At 41.2% G+C, this 27051-nt stretch overlaps 1 protein-coding gene across 1 annotated transcript; it reads right to left on the reverse strand.

Moving 5' to 3' along the window:
* Positions 1 to 1944: 1944 nt before the first annotated feature.
* On the reverse strand, positions 1945 to 27048 carry bmpr1aa (bone morphogenetic protein receptor, type IAa). The gene is made up of 13 exons (XM_030771356.1): positions 26943 to 27048; positions 19170 to 19313; positions 12065 to 12371; positions 6065 to 6227; positions 5866 to 5968; positions 5623 to 5722; positions 5324 to 5420; positions 4701 to 4839; positions 4393 to 4585; positions 3664 to 3961; positions 3243 to 3418; positions 2706 to 2836; positions 1945 to 2569 (listed from the first exon to the last, which is right to left on the reverse strand). The coding sequence occupies exons 3-13, from the start codon at positions 12129 to 12131 to the stop codon at positions 2444 to 2446; spliced, it is 1593 nt and encodes a 530-aa protein (XP_030627216.1). The 5' UTR covers positions 12132 to 12371; positions 19170 to 19313; positions 26943 to 27048; the 3' UTR covers positions 1945 to 2443.
* Positions 27049 to 27051: the final 3 nt, after the last annotated feature.

Here is a 27051-nt window from a genome sequence, read left to right on the forward strand (position 1 = left end):
ATTTCACGGTAATGAACACACAAACATTTGCTATAGAAGTTAAGAATTATACTTAATAATATTATTGTATAAACACTGTGAAAAAACTGTGAAGATGAACAATGAACATATTTCACATCTCTTGTGTTGCACCACAAGCATGTGTTGTGGGTTCGAATTTGGACACTGGCAATAAAGAGAAAATGTTGACTGACGTGCACATCATAAGAAATAAGGCTGCCTTGGGAACCTTTAAATAAGGGACTGGCAAATTCTTAATTAAAAAGTTAAAATATTTTCCAGTGAGCCTCATACGAGGCTCCGAGACATAAATTCAACCCTACAGACACACAAATATGATAAATGCAACTTAAAGCAAACATGCCCCATTTTCTGAGTTCAATGCAGTTGAATGTTGAGATTACAACAGCCAGTAACGGTTAATGCTAAACTACAACCAGTTTAAAATGATCAGCTGATGAGTAGCCCAGGTTTTACAGTTATTTGTTTGAATTCACAAATAAAACTAACTACATTAATTCAGGTATGATGATGCTTTTCAAGTGACTCTGGAGGATGACAAAAAAAAAAAGAAGAAGAACAAGAAAAAAACTAAATTAAGAGGTATCGATGACTTTCATTCTGTTTTTCATCCTGGCATTATCGTTTCATATTCCACTCTACCTCCGATTAAGGAATTACGGGCCGCATCTGGAAACTGTCTTTTTCATTCATGGCTGCCTACCCCCTGTTCTTTAAACACCACATGTACTGATGTATACTCAACAGAAGCTGGGATTCAATGAATCAAACAACTCAAACACAGATCAGTGGAATGCAGGGTGTGGTGTGGTGTCTGTCAACTGTCAACTAGACCGAAACGAAACAGTTACAAAAGGACAGAGTTTTATGACCGATATTTCTAATGCCAAAAAATTCTTAAGAGAAAGCACAGTATTTTCAGAACTTAAATTCATGTCTTAAATACATGCAAATTCACACTTGTGTTCAGAGAGAGAGAGAGAGCGAGGTATCTGTATTCTGAAAAGAATATCAAATATGACAGTTTGCATTTAGGTGAAACCAATGCATTGATTCCTCCTTTGTAATATTTCCAATACATGATAGGCTGATAAGCTGTATTTACCAATGTTTTCATTCAAACCTTCAGCTCCCTGGGTAAGCAGTAAAATATAGACTTTGCAAGATATAATCATAATAATATTCTTTAATTTCTTACCAGTGTATGTGTGCTTTTCTTGAGATACAGACACAAACACGTTAAAAAAAAAGAACCAAAAAACAGGAAAGCCTTCTCTGACACGACACATCAAATTCACCAATGTTACATTAACTCTAAAACGGTTTATATTCTATATTCTTGTGCACTTTATCCAAACTCGAACAATACAAACAAATTCAGAGATAACTTTACATTCGCCAATTCGCCGTGTATAATGTGAACTGAGATGTTACTTTCCACTCCGTCAGGCCTAAGCATAAACTGATCAGTCTTTTGCGGTCTTAATATTTAAAAAAAAAAAAAAAAAAAAAAAAAAATATATATATATATATATATATATATATATATATATATATATATATATATATATATATATATATATATATGTATGTATGTATGTACACACACGCATACATATATATATATATATATACGTAGGATTCTGCTGAGATTTATCGTAATATTGTTTTCTTTAGAGGTATAGATCCTATTGGGGAATTCAAAGTTGGCTGACTTTCCACAGAACAAAATACAGATGATTATAAATGAGTGGCTATTTTCTGAGTGTCAGAGGTTTGTCGGCTGAGACTGTAGGAGACACAGTGAATTATCCTCATGACGAGTTTACTGGACGTCAATACAAATCTTTTTTTTTTTTTCTTTTTAACGTAGGCACATCATCTAGGATTTATTTACATATATATTCACATTTCATCACAGTACCTTGCTTTAAAAGGTTTTCTTGTATGGCAGGAAGAGGGCTTTTCTCACAGAAAAAAAGAGAGAGAGAAAAAAAAATTGAATAAATGGTGAAGATACACACAGGTCACGCAAAGAAAACTGGCAGATAGTGAATTTCGCCATGGCAGTAGCTTGTTTATCAGTTATCGGTGAATCAGGAGGTGCTCCGGAAAATTCTGTCTTCTGCTGTTTAAATAAGGCGCCGTCGTCCTCTTATCAAATCTACAAGAGTATAGCTTTCACAGAAAGCATTTATAAGCCCTGTCTTACCCGCAAGATAAGACAGATCAAGGAGGAGGAACAGCTTTCTGCAATGTGCTATTATAAGAACACACCTGAGGCAGCTCTCAGTGTCCTTTCATGACAGCCCAGCGTGAAACCATGAGGCCCAAGGCCCGCCCACGTCTTTCTGTCCTCCAATCGCTGTCCTGCTGAGGCCGCATTGTGACCATAGAACAGCTCTCGTAAGTGAGAGGGGCCTCAAATTTTAATGTCCTGAGATTCCACCATTTTGGCTAGCGTCTTCTTCACCCGGAGTATGGTGAGCCGCGAGGCTGGATTATGGGCCCAGCACTCAGACATCAGCTTTAACATAGCCCTCAGGCACTGCGGGAAACAAACAATCGCGTACATTACGTTTAACGTTTACGACTGTAAAAAAAAAAAAAAATAAATCTTTACGTTTTCAGCTTTAAAACGTAATTGAGGGTAAAAGTCAAAAGTATCGCCCTCCCGCGCTCACCTCGTCACTGTTCCATCTGTTGGACACAGTTGGCCTCAGGCCTTTGACGCACACCACCTCCAGCATGTCTTCATATGATGGGTCTGACGGCACCATGTCATAGTATGGCAACTGATACTCCTCAGCTATACCTGGGAAGAACAGCGCAGGATGTAAGATGCTGCTGAAACCTATGGTAATAATTAGTTTTACGATAGAGCAAAGGTTACAACCACTTCCAAACTTGATATACAGTAGTTCTTAATAAGAACCCATTAATCACCTCCATAGCAGTAGAATATGAGATACAACTACCTCTGAACTCATATAGCTCACGATAAGGGGCTATTAATAGTTCCATGGTGCACAATTGCAGAAGAGGGGAAGCTGTCAGCTTATCAAGACTTACTGCTTTCATGTGACCAAGTATTAGAAAATAAGATAATAAATTAACAGGAACGAGACAGTAGTTTCAGAGACAAACACTTCGGGCATACACACACGAGAGGGTGATATGAACCGAATGTAAGGTGCTGTGGTGTGTGTTACATTCCGTACCTCCAGTGACACAGCGTCTGGCCATTTCCCATATGACTAAACCGTAGCTGTAGATGTCAGCCGTGACGTAGGCCTGGAAGTGACTCTTATTCAGCGTTTCATCCAGGACCTCTGGAGCCATGTACCGCCGAGTTCCCACACGAGTGCTCAGGGGAATATCAACCTCATTAGTGTCACTGAGAGAGAGAGAGAGAGAGACAGAGAGAGAGAGAGAGGGATAGAGAGAGAGAGAGAGTGTGAGAGAGAGAGAGACGGAAAACACCACCATTTGAGATAAAATATGAACATATGGAACAACCACATGATCAAAACAAAACGTTCAAGGGAAACAATTACTCAGTTATATCTGCAGCACACCAAACATACATAAATGAAGACATTAAAAGCGTATGCTGATGATATGAATGAGAGTGTTACTAACCTGTTGAACTTGACGGCCAGGCCAAGGTCTGCGATGCAGCAGGTGCCGTTCTTCTTGATGAGGATGTTCTTACTCTTGAGGTCGCGGTGGGCGATGGCGGGTTTGCCCTGCGTGCCGTAGATCTCAGTGTGCAGGTGGCACAGGCCGCAGGCGGCGGAGTAGGCCAGCCGCAGCAGGGCCGCGGTGTCCAGCGTGGTGAACTTCAGGTAGTCGTACAGAGAACCGTTCTCATGGTAATCCGTGATCAGATACAACTGGGTGGATGTGCCCGTGCCGTTGATGTCAGCTGCGATGAAACCTGCGCGTGGGAACAAACGGCATATTCAAAAGTCGAGCATGACGGAATCATGCAGTGAAGGTCAAGACAACTTAGAGTATATTAAACCTATGGTCAACGAGATGACTCTCAAAATTGTAAGGTTGCATTAAAAGATTAATGTTCGTTTAACTGATGCTCTTGATCAGAGCGACCAACAAATATAACTATTGATGCAAGAGGTCATACACGTCTGGAGCAACTGTGGAGTTAAAAGCTTTTCCCAAAGACACATGAGTATTGAGCTGTCATGCGAAGGGCTGGAACCCACAACGATCTAGTGACTAAGCCAGCTCCCTTACCACTATGCCTCAACCACTACCACTATGCCCCAACTCTCCCATTTCGTTTTTTTTAATCAGTTTAATCATTCAGTCGTGTTAAACGCGTATAGTACTGAGTGTTGAGCGTACCAAGTATGTTCTCATGTCTCATGAGGACAGTCTGGTAGATCTCTGTCTCTCTGAACCAGCTCGCCTCCTCGCGGGTGAAGAACACTTTAACGGCCACCTTCTCACCCCTCCACCGGCCAAGCCACACCTCTCCGTAACGCCCTTTACCAATCAGACGCACCGTCTGAATCTGCTTGGCAATGGTGCGCTGTACCTGATGGACAGATAAAAACAGGTTGATCATTTCCAGCAAAGCAAATAATATCCACAACTTACAGTTACGCACAGTGAGCGCATACCCCCTTGTGAGTGCACTTCCATGTTCTTACCAGCAGGGGGAGCCCAGAGCCACTGCCTGAGGTTTGGGACTGGTTGATGAGGTCTTTGAGGGATTCTCCCGCAGGGATGAAGGCCTCATCTTGTTCCAAGTCTCTGTGGTAGCGCTGTCTCTCCGTTTGCCATTTATACCTAACAGAGGCACATAGGAGTCTCTCACGAACCTTAACATTTTCATGTAACAGTTGTACAACCTTTCTGGGATGAAGAAACGCTGACTTTTAATTACACAAGGCAGATCTAAAACTACCAACATTGAGCTGATTTTTCCATAGTGAACATTACAGTTCTGAGTAAGTACTGACGGAGAGTTCACACTTAGATATACAGTTCTCTTTTGATACATTAAATCTTTCTCATCATGAACTTTTGCCCTGGTAGAAGATTCTCTTTCTTTTGAAAACACTCTTCTGATGTGGGCATCTTGAATGTTCAAAGGTTTTATCCAAAAATACAACAGTATCAACGGGTCACTGCAACTGTTTGTCATTACCCCTGTCAGACTTAATAGCACTGACAGAATGGCTGAAAAACCTAAAACAGTTATGTAGGTGAAATGAAAATATCACCACGAGATTCATTCGTTGCCCAAAAGTGTGACCAGTCATGCTTTTACCTGTAGTAACAGATAACAGTGATGCAGATGAGGGTACAACAGCAAACAGTCATTGATATGAGAAAGGCCAACCAATGGGGGCTGTCAAAATACGATCCTGTAAAAGAAAATATTATGTAGTCACTGTAAAATATAAAAAAAAAAAAAAAGATGGAAAGTTCAATGTTATTATCAAACGTATTCGTAGCGCGTACTCCTCAAGTCTCCGTAGATACCGTAACTCAAACGTAACCGGAGAAGCGTATGTCGGAAGTTTCCGGATCTGTGTTGCAGTTCTGGGTAATGAGGCAGAAGCTCACCTGAGTCAATGATGGGTGGCAATGTGGGCCTCAGATCCCGGTTACAGAAGTCAAACTGGCAGCATTCAATGGTCCTTCTCGTCTGTGCTCTGGGTGAGTCCTGGAAAATTTGAGCGTATAGAGAAAAAGTTTTGGGATAGCATGAGACTGTGCCGTTCAGCAAGGCAAAACACGCACGTTTGTTTGATGAGAGTTCACGTGCGCCAACGTTAAACCAATAACAAGGCTGACATCCTTTCTCACCTTGCATTGAAAATGTGAGCCCTCATATTTCATGCAGCCGGAGGTTAAGATAGCCTCTCCGTGTTCGTCCTCTTCGATGATGGCAAAACACTGGCCATTGGTCCTGTAACATCCAGAGTCAGTTATCAAACCCGCTGTCACACAACACACGTACGCATACGGCGCGTTAGCCGCGCGCGCGGAGAAATCCGTAGCTTACTCGCACGTGTTGTTTTTGGCGTTCTCTGGGCAGTGGCCAGAGCAGTAGCAGCTCAGGAAACGGGCAGCGTCCTCTGGAGCCACGGTGGAGTCGTCTCCCGCCCTCCTGGACTCTCCAGGTTTCACACCAGTGCCCTGCAGCACGTGGTCTGGGTTCTGGCCAGCTGCAGACAAGGAGGTGGAAAGAGAAACGGTTCTTCTAACGTAAAATGAAAAAACTCAGGATTTTTTTTTTTCAGGTATCCAAAAACAAGAGGAAAATATAATATAATGCACTATAATAAAGTAACATTAATAGGCTTACTAATGATATTACGCACTTTATGGGTTCAAGGCAGCTGCTAAAAGGGAAAGATGTGATTAGATGACTCTGTATATGGAGCACTTGATTAAGTCTTTTTTTTTTTTTTCTTTCTTTTTTTTTTTGGAGCCGAATTCCTTCCCTCTCACTTTCTTCTCCCCCTTTCCTCCCCTTCCCCTTCCTGTGATGGCAGCTCAACCGCAGGATACTGGGCAGAGAGTACAAAGTCATTTCTGTGTGTGTGTGTGTGTGTGTGTGTGTGTGTGTTTGCACGGCTACAGGCACTTCCTCTCAAGCATGACATGACTCTAGTCTTTTTTTTTTTTTTCTAGTTCAGGCTTGTCTGTGAGAAGCTAATGAAGACAAACCTGCACTTTCAGAGTCTCGGCAGCAAAGCCGTTCAGGGCTTTTTTATCAGCTTCTTGTCTCCATCACTGCATTCCAGTCTCCGATCCCATTAAGAGCTGTCCTTTCTTATTTTGGTTTGTAGGTTTTTAACTGAGCGCCACTGCCCTGAAATTCTGGCTGTATTCTCCATTTAATTCTATTTGAACTAAGCAATTAAATGGAGCCAAAAGAGATAAAGGAGTGCTCTGTTGCACTTCAAATCACTTTATAATTCACTTTATACTTTGCGTGTACACACAGAATGCGGATCTGTGGTGCTCCTCTCATGACTCAAACATGCTGTCTGGCCATAATAAATTTAGAAAACTCATTTAGAAAAGTCAACACTACTGAAGCAGAACAGTGCTTGGCTGTGCAGTAAGCGTAAGATTCATAAATGTAGATCATAAAAACAAATAGTGGAGGCAACAGAGAATCGCTTCAGCACACGACAAGCCACTTTTACCACACATACGACCTGCCCTGGCCCACAATTTCATTTCGTTGTCAGTTCATTAATGGAAAAACAGAGCAGCTTTCAAAAGGTACCTATCCTTCTCTCCATAAGGATAATTTCACTCGATATCGCACGAATGTTTCTGTTAGTCAATCACATAACAATACACAGACCTTGCACATTATTATCATTATTATTATTATTATACAACTGGCATTCTCTCGTCTTATGGGTTTTTTTAAACAAATGTTGCAAGTGGATACCTGTCTTGACATTCTTCACGAGCTGGCGACATTCATCAAAGTGCATGAACAAGATGTGTATGCTGGAGCAGCCCTTTTATATGGTTAGATGGGGAGGGGAAAAAAACATTCCAAAACACTCATTTCAAAGCAGTTCAAAGATTTATTAGTTTAGGAAGTGAATTTTACGTGCAGCATATCAACTATTTTTTTTTTCCTTTCACAAATTAAGGGAATTATTTTGCAATGGTGTTTTTCTTCTACCAGATGTTTTGGCTAGGAACAACGTTATTTAGGGTTGTTGTTGTTTTGTTTTTTTTTTATGATTTTTATGAGACAAAAGCTGGTAATTGCAGGATAACAGAAACCCAGGCTGGTGGCCAAAAGAGAAAAGGCATGAAAGAGAAAGGGCGCCAGGGCAAGTTTAAGGGTTTATCCTACTAGTCAACCTCCAAACGGTGAAGGTTACAGAGTGCTTAACCATTCTTCCCACAACAGGAGGGACAAAGATAAAATGCCATTTATTGTCTAGGTAATTGTCCAGGGGTGACACTTTAAGACAACATGAGCAAACGTGACTGGGTCCAATCAGCAGTCAGATAGCAAAGACCTACTTCTTAAACTCAGAACACTGCCTTTGAAGTCTGCCGTCTTTTAGCACTGGTGAGAAAAGCGCTGAGGTTACACACAGCAGAGTCTTAAAAAGGCCCTGCGGCCTCCTACTCCCCCCTAAGTTCACTGTATGAATCATCTTCATCTGTTCTCACTGCATCAAAAAGTCTATGTCAATGACACAAAACAAGACATGAGTTAACCCGAAAGTCTGTTCAAAAGTCATCTTTGTTCTTGGCATCTCAGTAAAGCCCACTCTGGGGGTGGCATGGATCTGAGCCCAGTTTGAGTGCAGTCGTCCCTTGCTGTGAACCATTAATGGCAATCGAATGTTGAAGGCCTGTGTTGAGACTGTTTGAGTATGGAGCGGACTGGATGGGAGTCAAATGAGCCAAACCCTAAACAGAAGCCTGGGAGTTCCCTCCCTGCTCCGTGCTTGTTCCTCTGGAAGCTATGACCGACCGACCGGAGTTCCAGACAGCAACGGCACAAATGCGTGAGTCATATTTTGGTTTATGGACTAAATCACATGATATTCATACACAGGTCACACTTTTAGTGTACACACTTTTCAAGGAGTTCTTTCCTTTTTTTTTTTTTTTGCATGTCCTCTTTCAAGTAACTCCTTTGAAACTGAGGTCAACAACAGCGACAGCAACTGCTTTACCACAAACATTGCCATATATAACCCCTAAGTCATATACTGCATTAAAACTAACAAGAGGAGGGGCCTTTTGTTTTGATCCCACAAATGAGATACTCTGGATTGATGATGGAACAGGACCGATGGACAGCTGGTAGAAAAAAAAAAAAAAAAAGGCCTGAACAACCCACCTCTGAATCCAGTGTGTACCCAATTCTGCTGCCAGTCAGGGCAGAGTCTATGGGGTGGTAGAGCACAACCCCCCCCCCCCCCCCCCCCCCACACACACTGATGGGGGCTCTGTTAGTATCTAACCATACGCTGCGCTGCAGTCTTAAAGGGCCAGCACACACAGCAGAGACAATCTTTAGCTGCTGGCCTTCACTGGTTAAAAGAGACAAGCAGATGCAGCATCACTTCATCTATAAATGGGACAAAACTATTTTTAAAAGGCCAGCCCTGCCATTTCCAGTACAAGTCTTGTGAGTGAGGCTCTGAAGCACTGCACTGGGTGGCAAATTCATTCTCTCATGCTGACAAAAAGAGACAGAGGCAAGTCGAAGAATAGGAGAGATCCTTCTAAAGACTCAAACTGCCAAAGCAAGCCTCTCAAAGTGTCAAAGACATGTTTATCCTTGAGGCTAAGTTCCAGAAAAAAACGGCCTAAAATGGTCAGAGAATGAGGGATATGTGGAAGAAACACTGAGATGATAATTATCGAAATCTGAAAAAGGAACAGAGAAGTGCAGCGTAAAAAAAACGCACACCTGGCCAATCCATACCTGCACCTCTGGTTTCAGCCAGCTCACGACTCTCTGCCGCCAAGGGCAAAAGAATTCATTACACGTGTATCTTTTCAAACGCGTTCCGTCACACAGTGATAAAGCCTGGAGACACCTGAGAAATGCCGTGAAGGAATCGAATCATGGTACAGGTAAAATTATGAGCAGTCCTGAATCATTTAAAAAAACAAACCAAAAAACCCCCCAAAACAAACCAAAAAAAAAAAACAATACAAGAGTTGGAGCAAGACAGCATGTGAGCCAAATAGACAGTGTAGCTATAGCAACGACCCATTAAGACCTCTAAAACATGGATAACAATGAATGTAAAACAAACCAGGACCTGGTGTACCTAAAAAGGAATTGTAGCAGAGCGAGCAACACCTTTTGTGTTAAGATCCAGGCTAGAACAAAAAGACTAATATAAGGCAGTGATACAGCAGGACATAAGGGGCTAGTTAATCAGAAAGTCCTTTGCGTGACAAATCAGCCAATTTACTCCAATAAAGATAAATGCAATTATAAAACTATCTCCTTATCAATTTCCTTATTACTCTGTCAATACAGCTGGACTCACAACATCAACTGAGAGCATTCAAAACTGAGCCAAAGACCCCTACAACAGGGCTGTGGCATTTTGGATTTATATCATGGTGTCTAGATAAAAACTTTGCTATTATTTGTATTGTCAAGGTAAAAAAAAAAAGAAAAAGAAAGACATAGTTCATACATTTACACCAGCTTACTGAAACAACTACAGGGAAAATTACTCCATGAGAGGTTTGTAATGCTAACTTGGGCAATCAATCCAGCTCTGTTTTCTATTACTGTATTCCTGGTTCAGGGCTTTCTTACATATGAGTAATGCATTGCACCATATCACACTTTTGTTCTTTGCTTCTGTAAACATTCTTGACATGAGCATGAAGAATCTTCAAAACTCTGGTCTGTCCTGTGATTTCAATTACCGTACTACTTTACGACAGGATACTGTAAAGAGATAATTGAATGGAATGACAAAAAACAGCCAGTGGAACAGCACGTTAAGGCTGACATCATACTCACACAGACAAAAGACTTCAACATATCTAAAACTGACCCTCCAATCAGTTCTCAGTATTCAACTTTCCCTCCTTACCTCCCCAGCTGAAACGGATCGTCTTTTTAAATGTGCGTGTTGTAATCTCTCTATGAATTTGTTGAACTTAAAGCTTACAACACTTCTTATATAAGCAGTGGGATGTTAGGTGGCAGGCAAAGCTGAGCCTGCCTGCATCCATAAAGGGGTTAAAGATGATGGTTTATCACAACCACATTAGCATATTCCCCTCTGAGCTGTACCACACAGTAGATGCCATCTGTCTTAAGGGACTGATGGAGCACACATACATCCTCATACATCCTCAGCAGAGCTAAATCTCACTCATAAGTCTGCATGTATTATGAAATAGGTCAGAGATATCTTGCAAATTCTGGAACCATGGGTAAGGCAGGGTAAAAAGTAAACCAGAGGTAAATAAGTAGATAAACACAAAACGTGTTTGGGTTTTAATATTATGCTTCTATTTTAATGCAAGTCAAACTTGCATTAAATGAACTGATCATCAATAATTTGCAGAGGACAAAAAAGCGAAGGAGATTCTTAAATCCTAGGAGGCTGTGAATAACATGGCAAAAAAAAAAAAAAAGAAAAAAAGAAAAAAAAGAGAGCTCTTGCTTAGAGTGTGCTGAATACGTTTGGCAAAACCACAGTTTTTGGAGTACGTGTAACTAAAAGCCCAAGACACAAAACGGGGCTACATACGCTACACTTTCAACAAGCAAGTCTTCAGGAAACATCACCAAACTGGCACGCGACTGGATTTGCGTTGTATTTACATTTTTTTTTTTCTGCTGGTGCTCACTCCTCTTTTTGTTCTTTTGACAGGAGAAAATGCTTCCTGTAGTACACAGGTGTCTAATTTCTTTACAAGTTAGCGACGACCCAGTACAACTCTAACACCGGCTGAGTGCACCGGCTGTTTGGAACTGCCTTTGCTAGAGGCAAGTCTGACAAGAGTTATACAGGAAATGGTTAAGCGAGAAGGGAAGAGAGAACAGGTCATAACAAGCTCAATAACTTCCTATAGTGGGAGGCCTTAGATAAGGTCACAGCTTCTGGGTTGAGCCACTTTGGGAAACGAAGAGGAGTTAGTCCATACGCAGTCTGGATACAGTGGTAATTCATGAATTTAGCTAAATATATTCAAAACATCCCAGACAGTCTCATACTCACGTATCAAGTTCTCTCTGACCAACCACTTTTTTTTTTAAGGGCAATTAGTTCCAGTTATTTGTTATCAAATCTAATTCGGTGTCAAAGAGTGGCTTTTGATAAAGCAAACAGAATTTTTTTTTTTTTTGCTAAATTGTCTGAATCAGCTCCCACAAGCTACTCAAAGTTGAATTTCTTAACGTGGTCTCAAAAAAAAAAAAACAAAACAAACCAAACAAAGAAAAAAATCAGATCATTTGTAAAGTTAAAAGTGCAGGCAGCAAAACATTAGGACCATCAGACTAAATGGAAATTAGCCTTACCTTCAGCTCTGAACACTAGCAGGAGGCAGACTCCAATGACAGGGAGGAGGAGTAAGGACTCTGGCATCGTAGCAGCCTTGTTGAAACCTCTGGAGAAGGAGCTGAGAGTGGCACAGCTATAAAACACAGTGGTGTGGTCTCCTCTATTCCAGTGGTGGAGTGAAGTGGAGTGAACAGATATCCAGGAGCAGGCTTAGGGACGGGTGGACATCCAGGGCAAGGAGAGTGGTAAGGATGAAGGAGGACAGTCCAAAAGGTTTTCAGAACTTTAGAGCTTCTTTCTAACAGGGTCCTCTACTTGACAGCACTGAGAATCAGAAAGCACAAAGACTGGGCATGACAAACATACCAAAGACATCAGAGACCAGAGTATTCACCGCCTAGATATTCACTGCTAGTCCTCAAAGACTGGGTATCACTGTGTAATTAGAGACGGATTTCTGACTTGGATAAAGATCTACACTATTTAGATCATCGGTGACACAACTGTTGAGCTATTAAGTGCTGGAATGGAGCAGCCTTATTCTAGACAGATAAGATAGCAAAGCGAATTGGTCTGTTCTGTCTTCAGTATCAATTAAGAAGTATTGTACACCATCACTCATTTCTTAGGAGCATCAATCTTAGGGAAATGTAATAATGAAATATGATATTTCCTGAAAGAAAAAAAAGGAATTGACCATTCATAGTTGTTTTTTTATTCTCAGGTAAATTACTACAATTGCAGTGATTCCATCAAGCCAAGACATTTCAACAGATTGCTATGCAAACCTAATCTAAAGAAAACAATGTTTAGCTTGTGCGGGCAGGGTTGGTGATGGAGACAACTTGACTTCATGCTGATTGTTGACCTTTTCGCACCACAATGTAGGATACAGGTCAGTAAACTTAACCACGTTTGTTGAGAACATCATGAGAACCTCAAGAGAGCAGAGGGCAGTCTTTCCACCATCCTTTCACTTTATGCTGCCTTCCTGTTTTTTTTTTTTTTTTTTTTTGTCAGAGCCGAGCATCTTTGCCCCCTTGTTTTTTTGGGCTTGACCCTACAACCCCTGTCAGGCTGGCGCTACTCTTGAATGGCAAAACATGCCCAAATTATTTGTTGAAGGATGTTCCGCAATTACCCGCGTTGGCCCCATCCAGCGTTAATAACGAGATGTGTCTGTTCCCTTGTAGACCTTCGCATCTCTCCGCAATTAGTGGCCCCGACCGGAGCCCATTCTGAGAGGGGGCAAATTAGTGGCCCAGAAGGCTGGTGTCTGTCACTTTTGATTTGCCCGAGGGGGACAAAGAGCCCCGACCTGTGCCCCACTTTTCACACATCCCTGACTGGCTAAATGAAAGAACAAAGCTGGCCTCCTCAAGGCGGAGGGACAAGACAGTCATCCGGGCACTTCCAGAGCTGGGCCGAGTAGCAGGGCCCGTCATGCGTTTTCCAGCGTGTCCGATCTACTGATGGTCAAGAAGTGCTTTGGGAGCCCCATTCGGGTCATTCAAGCGAGTGGCATGTGGTGGTTCTCAGAAAGGCCAAAGAGGCAAAGGGAGGGAGAGAGAGAGAGAGAGAGAGAGAGAGAGAGAGACAGACAGAGGCATGCTGGAGAGGAGCATGCTGAAAGCCTCCAGGTCAGGAAGTGGCCCCCCTCCCTCCCTTGACACTTACATTTCCTTTTGTAAACAAGAACCCAAAGACATGTAAACAACTATCACTGATAGAGATCGCCTTGCACACATACGAAGCGCTGCCTCAAAAGACGTTATGATTAATGTATTCTGTCATAAACGCACATACGCTAAGGAACTCGACAAATTTCTCCAACAGACAATAAAAAGTCATGTTTCGTTAATGGTCTAAGTAGTTTTCATGTGACAGACAACATATACACCAAAAGGAACACCCAAACACAGCCAGAAGTTAAGTTTATATCCAAATATAACAGACTGTCACTGGAGCGCTGGAGTGTTGGATTTGTCAGCTCGGGCATAAACATGCGGTGGGCACAAAGTTGGTTCCCTGCAGGTGCCGGTGGAGAGTAATTTTTCCTCAGTCATTCCAAGACGTTCTGGGTGGCTCAGTCAGTGCAGTGAAGCCCTGACTTGACAGAAACAGGTTTTCATATCATAAAAAAAAAAAAAACTTCACGAATTTCACTTTAGTGCAAGTGCATAAGTGAAAAAAAATCTCCCATGGTTTTCTTTTTTACATATTTAATTTACTGTTCATCAGCTAATTCATTTTCCATTTCGCATAGGCAAACCTGTTGAAGTAATGCGCATTTTCAAACAGAAATCACATGCAAGAGTGGTGGGTTTACGAGCACCTTGGAATATTTTGAGAAGTCTTTGGTTACATTCAACTTTTTAAAAGGCAGGAGAATGAAAAGGAGCATTGTTCCACGGGGCTAGGGTGCACCTGTATATAACAGGCCTCCTTATGGCAGACCACTGGTGCCTAGCTCCCCCCTTAACCTCCCTCTACCTCTCCTTTCCTGAGGAGGTTATTATCCATTGCACTATTCATTGTGTGAGGGGAACATTTTAAGTCTGTCCACTTGAGAGAAATGGACATTTTGGATCACTGCAGTGCACTGAAACACAAAGTTAGTTGAAGCATGGAGGATGTTTTGAAGTTACAAATGGAGCTGGGACATTAAATATGTCTCTAAGTCTGTGGAGGCAGAGGATCTGTAAACTAAGTCTTGCAATGATACCTTCTCACGTCTATCCCCAAATAACACAGCTCACTCAGCTACTAATGTTTGCACAGTGAACGGAGTGGTCTGGCATTTGTACCACCCTCCCTCCCTCCCTCTCTCCCTCCCTCTCTCTCTCCCTCTCTCTCTCTCTCTCTCTCTCTCCCTCTCTCTGTCTTGGCCCGGATCCCTGGTCCCTCCTGGGGCCCCTCCTTGCAGGCAGCGCACTCTGTGCTGCAGGCAGCCTTCCCTTGGTGTCGGCGCCCTGCCCGACATGCCTTTCAAGGCCTGCTAGACTACAGGGCAGACTTTCTGGCTCCACTGCCATTGTTTGCTTGGCTGCTTTGCGCTTCATCCCAGGAATGGATTAGCATAAGAATACCGAGGCACACTAAGTTGTGCCCCCCCCCCCCCATCCCACCCCTCCAAACCCTCTCTCCATCCTTCTCTTCCTTCTTTTCCTCCAGCTCCTCCATCTCTCCCTGAGCCAAAATCAATCATCATCAAGCTGCTCTCCTCCTTTATGGTCAGTCAACCACATCTTTTAAGGCAGCAAAAGACTCCATAGAGGGAGGGGAACAAAAGTTAATTTGTGGAGCACTTGGATGCAACATGAGCTCCTTCAGCCAGATGTATCTTAAAGGGGACAAATGGGTAGAGATGATTGCTTGAGAGCTTGTCTGCAAACTCGAGTCTGTAAGGTAACAAAATTCTTGTTGCAAAACAGAGTCCAAAGCGCTGAGTAAACAAGCTGATTTCACATGATAAAAGATAATTTGACAACATGAAGGAGGGTCTTATCAGACATGACCTATTTCTCCACAGGGATTTCACACAGAAAATGTCAATCTCCTGCCACAGCTAAAGGAATAAGCTAAGAAAGGCAAAACATGTGTGCTGAACACTATTCCAAAAGCTTTTTAAGGGATAATTTTGTACAATTTGTCAAAGCACTGGCACAATCGTCGCCTGTAACCCAACTTCTCCAAAATAGCTGATGAAAATGACAAACAAATTTACATTTGGCATTTCTTTTTTCCCCGCCAATCATAGCACACACATACTGAGCCATGACAACTACACCAGGGTATGTACCGACTCATGGGTTCTATGTCCTGTCACGCCTCTACAATAAGCAACATAACACTTCAGACACCTACCCAACACCTGAAGAAACTCTACAGATTCTGCCTAAAGTGGAAGGAGTCGCACTTCTACATGATGCAAAGAACAGACCAACATTTCGTTAAAAATCCAGAGATAATGAATAACAGGGGTTTAAATGATTAATAATATTACTAAGTACCTTAAGAATCAGGCTTGTTCACCAACGTTTTCAGTATTCAGCCACTATCATGAAGACGTCACACAGATAACTTATTTTTTTACGTTAAAAATGGTCTGATCACAGCTCTGCTTTGATGTTTGCCTGGCTTTGCAGATCATAACAAAAGGCGGGCTGTAAAGATGAACGTTTTGGCCAAAGTTTCTTTTCAGGATTTAAAAGGCTAACAAGACTCAAATTCAGAATCAAATTCAAGTCACTAATGCTCGCTTACAGAGTGACTTCTGGGTCTGCACAAGGGCTGGGTATTGTTCAAAAATGTTCGATACCAGTACTGGTACCGATACCCTGACTTCGATACCGGTTCCCGAACGATACTCTTTTTGATACCAATTTTATGAAATCCATTTTCACACATAGAAAACTATATTACACGCTATGGTACAAATCTTTTGTTTTATTTTTCAGCTCCTTGACATATTTACTCGCTCATAGCAGTTTCATAATGAAAAAATATAAACCTGTGTGGTTTAACTTAAGTTGTCTGTTTCAACTCTTTAGTTTTATGTTTCAGCACCTTGGCATTTTTCCACTCAAAGTAGTTTTACAACATAAAAAATAAACTTATTTACCACAACTTGAAGTTGTCTGTTAACATAATATCTATAAATAAAAATATACAAAACCCGGAATCAAACTGGGAACCTTCAGACACCTGCTGCATCTCCTGAACCACTGCTGCCCCAACAAAAAACGTTTCATCAAAAAAAAAAAAAAAAAAAAAACATGAGCATGAGCAGATATTTTTAGACCTACTACGCAACGCACACTATAGCCAATCCTCTCAAAATACAACAACACACACACAAGAGTCCCGTCTCTGGGCGTAACGTAGTGTTTGTCCTGCATGCCTCTATGACGTGTCCGTGTAACGTTACGTTAGATGGCAAATCATCAGAATTATGAGATCTTGGTACAAGCATGCAGCGTGCTTACTGACGCTGATGGGATTTACTCCTTAGGTATTGGAATTTGGTACTGAATGACAAGGCATTTCTCGATACTTGATAATATCTAGGCAATTCGATCAGTGCCATGAAAGTAAAGAAGTTTGGTACCCAGCCTTAGTCTGCACCCATCTACCTGAACTCGTTAATATGGGCTTAAGCTCTGTTTCACCCACCGCCTTCCTCGTTCGGCATTGCCATTCCGACACACAAAGCAATCTCAGTCTAGACTGTTTTTGTTTATGGTTCCCCGACGAAGGAACAAGCTACCAACTGCCATCAGAGCAGGAGCGTCCCTCTCCATCTTCAAGAATCTCTTGAAGACTCACCTGCTCCAAGAGCACCTCCTCTTCTAACACCTCTCACGTCCTAGCATGCCTTATTCCTCGCACCTGCTGTGTTCTTTTCTCCCTAATCTCCTGCTCTTTGTCTTAAAAGAAAACTCACACTTATTGCTTGCACTTTGCCCTACTGAACAGATGTAATACCCAGTGCTTACTCATAGGTCTCTCACTATACTGTAGCTTGAATTGTTTCCCCACTTGTAAGTCGCTCTGGATAAAAGCGTCAGCTAAACAAATGTACTGTCATGTAATGTAAAAGACTGGGATATTAGATAGTACAGGCAGACTACGGTAAACTTTTATCTCTTCACTTCGTATCTGTGCACATCAATCTGTGCATCATTTCTTTTTTTGTGCAGTGCATGGACAGAAACAGATAAACACCCCTAAAAGAATTCCTTGAACATTTGCGGTAGGTCTGAGATTTACTACCAGTTTTTTTTCCATTACCTGTTGCACACATTCCACTGAGGGGTCAATAAGGGTAGGGCTGGAGTTGATAAGAGCCAGGCCAAACATGTAGGCTCCTACCCTCTCTCCTCATAGAGAGCCATTTTTTAAAAAAAGAAAACTTTTAGATCAACTCCCATATTACAGATGCCTATGCACCACTGTTGATAAAACAGTTGGATCAAGTCTGTAAGGCGTCTTTCACAAACTGCTAGCATTGGGAGTTACACTTGACAACATATTCAAACAGTTCGTATATTTTGTTGCAAGTGTAAGATTCTCTTTCCTCTATTATCTCCTCTTATAAGCATTTTAAAGGCAAAAGTCAAACAAGACTGCAGATCAAGAGAAACCTGAGATCAAGAGAAAATCCCCTCTGTGGAAACAAAACCTCCTGCAGCAGAAAGACGCCTAAAGCGCACACGCAAAAAGGGTGAACTAGAGAGAGACGGCAACTTTCTCTATATTAGTAAGAGAGAGGAATGACAGGACCTTTTACCTCTAACAATTTTTTTTGTTCTTTGACACCTTTTCTTGGCCTTTGCAGAACTGTGTAACAATGGCAATTCTTCGTTCCCGTTCCTATACTTTAGCATCACAGCAAGACCTTGATCTGTCCTTGAGAAAAGCCATAGGAGGCAAAAGGGGGAGACAATCCGATCCATCAGACTATCCTACAGAACGTCATTTCCAATACTCATATTCAGCGCAACATTCTTGGTACATATGGCAGCAATCTGTTGTAGTCTCTAGCATTCTTTTTGAAGGTCTGCCAAGGAATTCCGTTAGCTCACCGTCTCTGTTTTATCTTTAAAAAAAAAAATAACACCACTCACAAGTGAGTGTGTGTGTGTGTGTGTGTGTGTGTGTGTGTGTGTGTGTGTGTGTGTGTGTGTGTGTGTGGTAACATAAAAAATAAGGGACAGACATAAGAATTTCTGAGGTTGAAATTTTTTGCTCCTGAGTCGGCACAAGTGGGTGTAGAGGTCACCGTTAGAATGAGCCTCGGCTGTCCTGCTTCCATTCCCTATTCCGCAAGTCATTACTCATTCCCTCTGACAGCGCAAATTGTTCAGTTTCAAACTGTGATCAACTAGGCCACCACGCAAGTGGTCTGTCTGCATCCAGTGGTTTTATTGCTATAAAGGCATCAGTGATCATGTGAGATTGGATGCAAAGGAAAAGAAAAAACACATTTGTTTGATAAATTAGGTTTGCTCTGATGTGTCATACAATAATAACACTAGATTCCATCGGAGAATGCATTAGAACAAAGCAAGCAGGAAAAAAAAGACAGTGATCTGCCTCCCACGAAGAGAAACTCCTCACCTCACTCGTAGATCCATTTTTCTGACGCATGTTGGCGAGGCATGCACCAAATCCGCACTTCTGCTGGTGATTATCGCTCATATCCAGAGGGCTGGAGATTCAGCTGCAGCTGGCAAATGGAATCCCGCATGGCACCAAAACAACCTGTGCCAGAAAAGAAGAAAATGGAAAACTTTTAACAACCTAACATGGCTGTGTTTCAAATATCTTGTAGCACAGATTAAACTGCTGAATGTTTCCGAGAGCCTGGTCTTGGGTAATCGCTTGGACAATCAAGGTTGTCTTCTGCGTGAATAACGTTCAGTGCTATAATCCACAGAAAACTTTACTGCAAACCTATTAGCTTTGCTTAGCAGTCATCTTTGAAGTGATCTTCGTGGGAGTGTACACATGCTACATCCTTGGCTCTCTTCTGCTAATGCAAAATTAGTTCCTCTCAATAGAGTCTTGAGTCGAAGAAACAATTCAAAGAATGCGTGTAGGGAAGTCGGTAGAGTAGGAGGGGATGCTCGCTGACAAGAACCGTATCACAGAAGGCAATGAGCGCAAGGGTGTTGTGATGGAGAGTCCATCTGTTCAGTGCAAGCACTGCTCTGGCTAAGGGGATTTTAGTACAAGTGCTCTGTGTTGGATTGGGCAATGGGAAAATGTTGTATTACAGACACAATACAAACGGAACTACTTCATAACACTTTTTTTCTGATCATGTCATGGATATGGTCATTCTGTTATTAAAGTCTGTTGCACTGCACTGCACTTTCGACCACTGAGTGAAGTAAGTGTAGAACTACAAGCTTATGTTTTAAGAAACCTTTCTGGTTACAGATGCAATGCCATTGGTCCTCTGATGATATTAACTTGCTTTTAACAATTAACGATTAGTACATCAGTAAAATGATTCAAAATGATAAATGGGTGTTTTCTATACCGATTAAAGACACGATAGAACAGGCTCGTGTATATTCAGGCTTATCGCACAACTATCTCTGCACGTGACCAGAGCCTGTGTGTGTGGAAAGAAACTGAGTTGCATCAGTAGAAGAGAACCAGGGCACCAAAACCATTTTTCAAGAGTCCTTTAGAATATCAACTTCACGCAACGCCAGCAACAAGTGGAGCTCCATAGTAAACTCATAAAAATACAGCTTGGAAGGGGAGGCACTGAAACTGAAATATGAATTAAAATGATCTGCGTATCTGATCCTGAAACTCATCAGTGTGGGTTTTCCTTATCAATTCTTGACTGAAATTTTACAAAAGTAAAAAAAAAAACAAAAAAACAAACAACAACAACAAAAAAAAAACCCAACTTTGAAATATGGTGGTAAAGTCAATCTTAACTTCAAAGCAACTTTTTCCCCATGTGCTCTGCTGGAGAAAATGAACTCAAGAGTACCAAGTGAATTGGCATTCACAATGGCTTTCCACTACTGATGGAATTATCACTTCATACACTGGGCATAAAAACCTTTTCTTGACCTTTGTTGAAAGCTGGCACAACCGGATGGTCCGACTGTCTACGACAGCTGTGCAGCTATCTGGGGAAGTTTTAATATTTCTCATCTAGTCGACAATCCCATGCTTGGCTCCAGAGTATTTGGATTGTTGTTCACTAGTTGTCAGGAGACGTAATCCGTTTTTATACACTGTTGTTTGTATTAGTATTTGCAATTAAATTAAATGCCTATTGTGTTGGTATTTAATTGTCCTGTAATTGATGAAATTTGATCATGTGAATTAAACTTGATCACTCATTGCCCTAGTGTATCATAGGGAATATTGCATATTGCACATTAACTATAAATCAGGCTGACATTTCAAATAAACAACTACAATTAACTCATTTACAATACACTCAATGACAAAATAAGACAGGTAACCTTATTATGAAATTGTTTTCCTGATCAAATTACTTGTAAAATTACTGAAACAGAACAAGATACAGGCTGGACCATAAGTCTCCTTAAGAAATCCAGAAAAAAATCCAGAAAAAAAAGGGCTGTCCATAAAATGCACTACACATTACAGTGTAATAATGGAAACCCTATGGCTGTAAATAAAACTCACGAGCTTTTTTACCTGTCATGCAGTCCATGATTTGACAAATTTGACATCTTGGCTGTTTTTTTTTTCATCTAAAACTCACAGCACGAATCAAGGAAAAGTTTAACTAAACGAGTCAACATGTTCATAAATGACAAAATCGACAACTCTCAAGCATAGCAATATTTACCTTAACCCAAAACAGAACAGTATCACAGAATAAAGTAATACATATCTCCATACTACCAACCACTCCATGATACATACACACACACACACTGCTTACTCCTAGTCAGACATGTGGAGTGGGAGTATCTACAAAAAGCACTTGGTGTCCCCACCATGTGGTTGACTGGTGCTGCTGTGGCTGGGGATAAGTGGAAAAGCATGGTCTGGATGTGAATCAAATGCTTTATAGTCCACACCAACACAGGGGCCATTCTTCCACAAAGACACAGCTCATTTCAAGTCTTTAAATAACCTTTGTCAGCATCACACCTTTAAGTGGCTTTACAATAAAACTAAATTCTTCGCAGAAAACACCACTCTTAACCCATGGCTTTAGTTAGCAGCCAGGCAACTCAATACTTAATGCAATAAGTCGATGGATATCTGTCTGCTATGAAAGCAGAGGTCAAGGTGAGGGTTTACAATGGTTTTAATGTGCAGTCTATACATAGCTTCATCTATATATAGCCTTATGCGTGTACATATACACACACACACACACACACACACACACAAGGCCAGCCTTTCTTTAGCACTTGACAAACATTACACATATAAATTACACTACTAACAGTGCTATTCAAACTCCGGGTGGCTGAGGATAAAGATAGGGAGTTCTCCTTTTCTTAAGGACAGAAGCCGTGCCTCTGGCCTCGACGCAGGACATCAAAGCCAAGGTCACTGGAGGGAGCAGTTGATAATTGGCACCTACCCATACTGTCTATTTTTACTATCCAGAGAGAACAATGGAATGCTCTGACGTTAAAAGCAATATCGCTGCTCTTAGCTACGGCCGCCTCCATAGCATGCACAGCGCTCAACGCTAAATGTCAGAGATCTTGTTCAAATAAACTTTCTCGAAAAGGCCATTCAAGAAACGTCTAGGACCGCATGCACGCATAAATAAATAAAAATCTTGGCCCTTCGTGCGAGGAGTCTTTGCTCTAATTAGATAAATAAGAATCCACTAAAACGCCTAACTGCTGTGATTTAAGCTTGACGAGTGACAACAGGGTAAGTGTTTCAAATGAGAGACAGCTGATTTTGAGGGAGGCTTTGTGTTCAATTGACTTGGAAATATTAAAACAGCGGGTTATCCGGATCATTGTGAGATAATAATAACCCGCTGTTGCTATTTCAGCAATGTCGTATAAACATCATGGAAGAATCTAACTCACACACACACACACACCACATCACAGTCTCTTATCAGATTCCAGTCAGTAATCTCAATATACGGCTGTACATTTCAATAAGCACATGTCCTTTTATGTGCTGATAAAAACAAAGACTTCATAGTTTCAGACTGTATTTAACATTAGCAATCATACAGTGAACTAAACTGCAAAGAAATACCGCATGTTCATGACGAGTGAAAATAGTTGTTTTTAAGAGACAGCAAATCCACATTGGTAAGGGAAGGCATGTTTTTTTTAAAATCTACAACAACACCACTGATAATAACAGTGTTTATAGCACTGTTATTTAGGAAATATATCAGTATCATGTACGGTGGGGACAGCACCACAATTTCAAACTGGTAAATCTTTTAGAAAGACAAACAGCTAAAGCCAGGATTTTCTTTCTTTCCAGCGACTGAACTCCAGAGTAATGTTACTCTTTCAGTTGCTTTTGGTTTTGAAGTAACTGAAAAACAGCATTCCTCTTAATGAGCAGATGATCACATGACATTTTCTTCAGAAAACATAACATAATTAAATGTTCTGTTTCCATGTAATTGGAGGGGTTTCCCACAAAAAAGGTAAACAATCTTCTTGAGCTTTGAGACTTGCATTCCGTTCAAGACAAAAACCGTTCCAATCATGTCTGCTCTCTTCCAACGTATCCTTGTGTTCACCATATCCGATACCACTCTAAATTATTCACTCTGATAGCTAAGCGTATTTAAAATGAGATCAATACCATTAAAGGACAGCTGGATCTTACTAGATAGGCCATCAGCCACACAAGAAAGGGACAGTGCTGCTAATACTTCTCATTATGCTGTTTGATCTTATCTAAAAAACATTATGCATGGTGATGCTTGAAAACAAGAGTGAACAGAACGCTCCCTCACCCCTTTCTTCTCTCCTGTAAAATCAGTCCAGAGTCAAATTCTAATGATTACAGATTGAAATGATGCCCACATTACTCACACGGTCTGCTTTAATGTATGATAGAACCACCCAGGTCTGAGGTGGATGCATGTTTTCTTCTCCTGCTCAGCCATCCTGTCTCCAGGCCTAGTCTGGCTGGGGGGTGGGGGTGGGATGGGAGGGGGGGGTGTCTAACCATGTAGAAGGCGCAACAGACTGAGGAACACGCCAGGATGTGAAACTCGATATCTGTGCGCCCCCCCCCCCCCCACCTCCTGCAACCACCACCTTCGCCAGAGAGCACTGGAGACACCCTATGCAATCTGATCACTCTCTCTCTCTCTGCAGTCCAGATTGAAACACACTCTCAGAGGGCTTCGGGGGGGAAAAGAATCAGAGCTGCATGTGAAACTTGGTCTTCTGAAACACCGGCATAGAACTGGCAGTCAAACTGTCCATCCTTCCACAAGGTTATCTCCAACTTCGAATTACTGGCGTGCAGGGAGGTAAACATGTAAAGATATCTGCTACTTGGCTGCTTCCAAATGTTGACCACAGCAATTCTCAGATCAGAGGAATGCTGTGGTTCTCTGTATCACTGTGATACTTTTTTTTCAAATGTCAATGAATATAACTTGCCTTTTTCCAAAACAAAAAACATCATCAAATCACTCCATAAGTGCTATGGCACACACACACACACACACACACATATATATATGAATGGAAGATCAAAAATACACACCAAATAATCTTTGTTTCATATTTATTTCACATGCAGTTAATACTCTACTTCACTTACATCAACCACTTCCAATTCTATGGTAGGGGCTCACCAGGAGGGAGTGAGAACCAAAGTGTAAATAAAACTAACAACAACATATAAAAATATACTTATTTAAAGTCACGTAAATGTTTGATATTTCACAGTAATAAATAATCAAGAGATACTGGGAAATCCACTTCAGTGCATTTTAGAACAACTGTACTGTACTGTACCAATATGTCCAGCAGTAATCATGACAGACACTGTAGCACTGCTTGCTTTAGGTTGCGTGCATGTACACACAAAGGTAACCGTATCTGTTGTTTTCAACTTCTCTCTTGCTATAAACCTTCCATCAATAACGTGTGCTTTGCTATCCCTGGACAAATAAAATTATATTACCTTATAAGTGGTATTTCTGCTCATTCATTTATGCCAGAGTCATGTGTGCCTGTAAACGGTAAAGCAATGCCCAAAAAAATGACGCAACTGTTAAAGACTGAAATGCAGCTGTACTGCTTATTTCGGACAATATCACGTTACAATGTAAGAACCATGTTACAATGCAACTGAAGTTTACTAGCCTGAAAATCATGACAGAAACCCATTCCTGCGGTGCTTCAGACTGCTTAACATCACGTCGCCGTTATATATACATATATTCTGTTACATTTTTTGTAACTCTGAGATACAAATGTGTGAGTGATGACAATTTCCAGTCCCCAGTTTCAGCTAGTCAAGGGCTGGATTATAATGCTGACATTAAGCATGTCTTTAAAACATATTGGCAAAGATAGACTAAAAATGTCAATATAACTACTCTGAAACAACATCTGGGGAAAGGCAAGGAGACCAACACTTATAACCAGAAGGTGCTGTCAGAGAGTTCCCCCTTTGTATCAGCATAGCTATTTGTAACTTTCTATGATTCTGTGTTCTAAATTCACGCTCATGTCATTCACTGCTATTTAAAAAGACAGGCAGGCATCTGTAATGCCCTGGTTAATTAATCAAGCACTGCTCCAGAGGAAGGCCACTCTAACCTTCCACACTTCAGCTTTATAAACAAAACAATGCTAACAAGATACTCAGGTGCCACAGAGATTCAATTTTAATGTGTTCCCATTTTAAGAAGTATCTTCCAGTGCAGTTTTCACCTTTTTTCTCAGTCATTTTAATCTCTCCTCTTTAAGCTCCTGTTTTGTTTTGCAGGGTGGGTTTGGTGTTGAAGTGGCACACATGAGGTGTGGGATGTTTAGATATTTGTTTACACAGATGCCTATACATTTAAAAATGTACACACACACACACACACACACACACACACACACTTATTTATGCTGTATTTTCCATGCCTCTCCTTCAGGCCCTTTTAAACAGCAACATAGTCAGTGCAACCATCTGGTTTTTGACGTCCTTGCGTTCCAGACCCACACTAGCCTTCAGCATAGGAAGGTAGAGAACTGAAGACAGCTCCCTTCCCCCAGTCTCTACAAATTGAAACCAGGTTTCAACTCCAGTGGAGGGAAAAGGCATAGCCAAAAATGGCTTGTTTTCATCAGCCAATACTACAATGAAAGAAACAGAAAATCCCTGCTCTGTGTATGTTAATAACTGTTGTCTAAGTGAAACACAGCAACACAGTGAGGTACAAACTGATGTTAAAGTCCTCCGTTGAATAATAATATACGCAATACACATGCAGCATGTTAAAAATATTTCGTAATATATTAACATCTAAATTTATAACATCCACATTTCTTTTCAAGCAATTAAATTTCTCAGTTTTGTTATTATCACATGTAAAATACATTCAAGTAAGCTGTGGAGGGGTACCTCCAGTCGTCTAACGTCGCCGCATAACCAGATATTCTCATGTAGGTGATGAACTGAACTTTATGGCTATTTTGAAGTTTATTTGAACTTTGACGCTCTTAAAAAACAGCATCATCAGCACGTAGTGTACATCACGAAAACATGTGCAAATACACTTGAACCCAAGTCCTAACGAGGATTGTTCCCGAATCAAGACGTAATTCATGACAGACAATTTTAGCCATAATAAAGTTAACAATTATAACTGAACTACTTCATCATGAAAAAATACTGCATAATTCTTGCGGTTTACCAGTAATATTGCTTTGATTAACATCGCGTCTAGATCTTCGAAAGTCCGGTTGAGAAATTTTCGATTTTCCGGCAAATGTGCCTTTCGATAGCTAGTCAACTAAACTGGCTTAAGTGAGTTAAACTTAAAATATATTATGCAGCATTTGAGTGTGAAGATAGTCGCTACATAAACTGACTTCTAGCGAACGAGCTAATGTCCTTAGCAAACTAGCTGACAAGCTATCTGGCTAGCATAGTAACAATCGTCAACGCTAAGTACTTAGCTGCTCGCCAACTACTTTGCTTAAAATAGTTAGCCATGTATCCGACATCTGAGTTGCGCTTTGATATTAGCTTAAGTTATTTGTTTAAGTTCTTCAACACGCTCTCTTAGGCTGTTTAGAGCAGAGCTAACTAAAGTGAGCTAACGTTAACAGAGAGGCGCTCGTTAAAAAAATCCTCATAAACTTTCGCTGAAAGGAAAATAGCTGGAGAGAAAACTCTGAAACAATGTTGTTGTCCGGCACCTACCACTTCTCCTGTCGCCGATGTAGTTGAGTAGAGCCTTTGTAAAATGAACGGTTACTGTCTCAATGAAAATATCGTCCCTTTACTCATGAAATTCATTCCCGATGCAAGC

This window comes from Chanos chanos, chromosome 4 (assembly GCF_902362185.1).
Source record: "Chanos chanos chromosome 4, fChaCha1.1, whole genome shotgun sequence".
Taxonomy (NCBI): domain Eukaryota; kingdom Metazoa; phylum Chordata; class Actinopteri; order Gonorynchiformes; family Chanidae; genus Chanos; species Chanos chanos.

Excerpts from the sequence above, each read along its gene's own strand:
- bmpr1aa (XM_030771356.1), bottom strand. The coding sequence starts at position 12,131 with ATGCCAGAGTCCTTACTCCTCCTCCCTGTCATTGGAGTCTGCCTCCTG. Across the intron at positions 5,723-5,865 it reads GCTCACATTTTCAATGCAAG|GACTCACCCAGAGCACAGAC; the intron begins GTGAGAAAGGAT and ends CAAATTTTCCAG. Across the intron at positions 4,840-5,323 it reads ACTGTTATCTGTTACTACAG|GTATAAATGGCAAACGGAGA; the intron begins GTAAAAGCATGA and ends TGCCTCTGTTAG.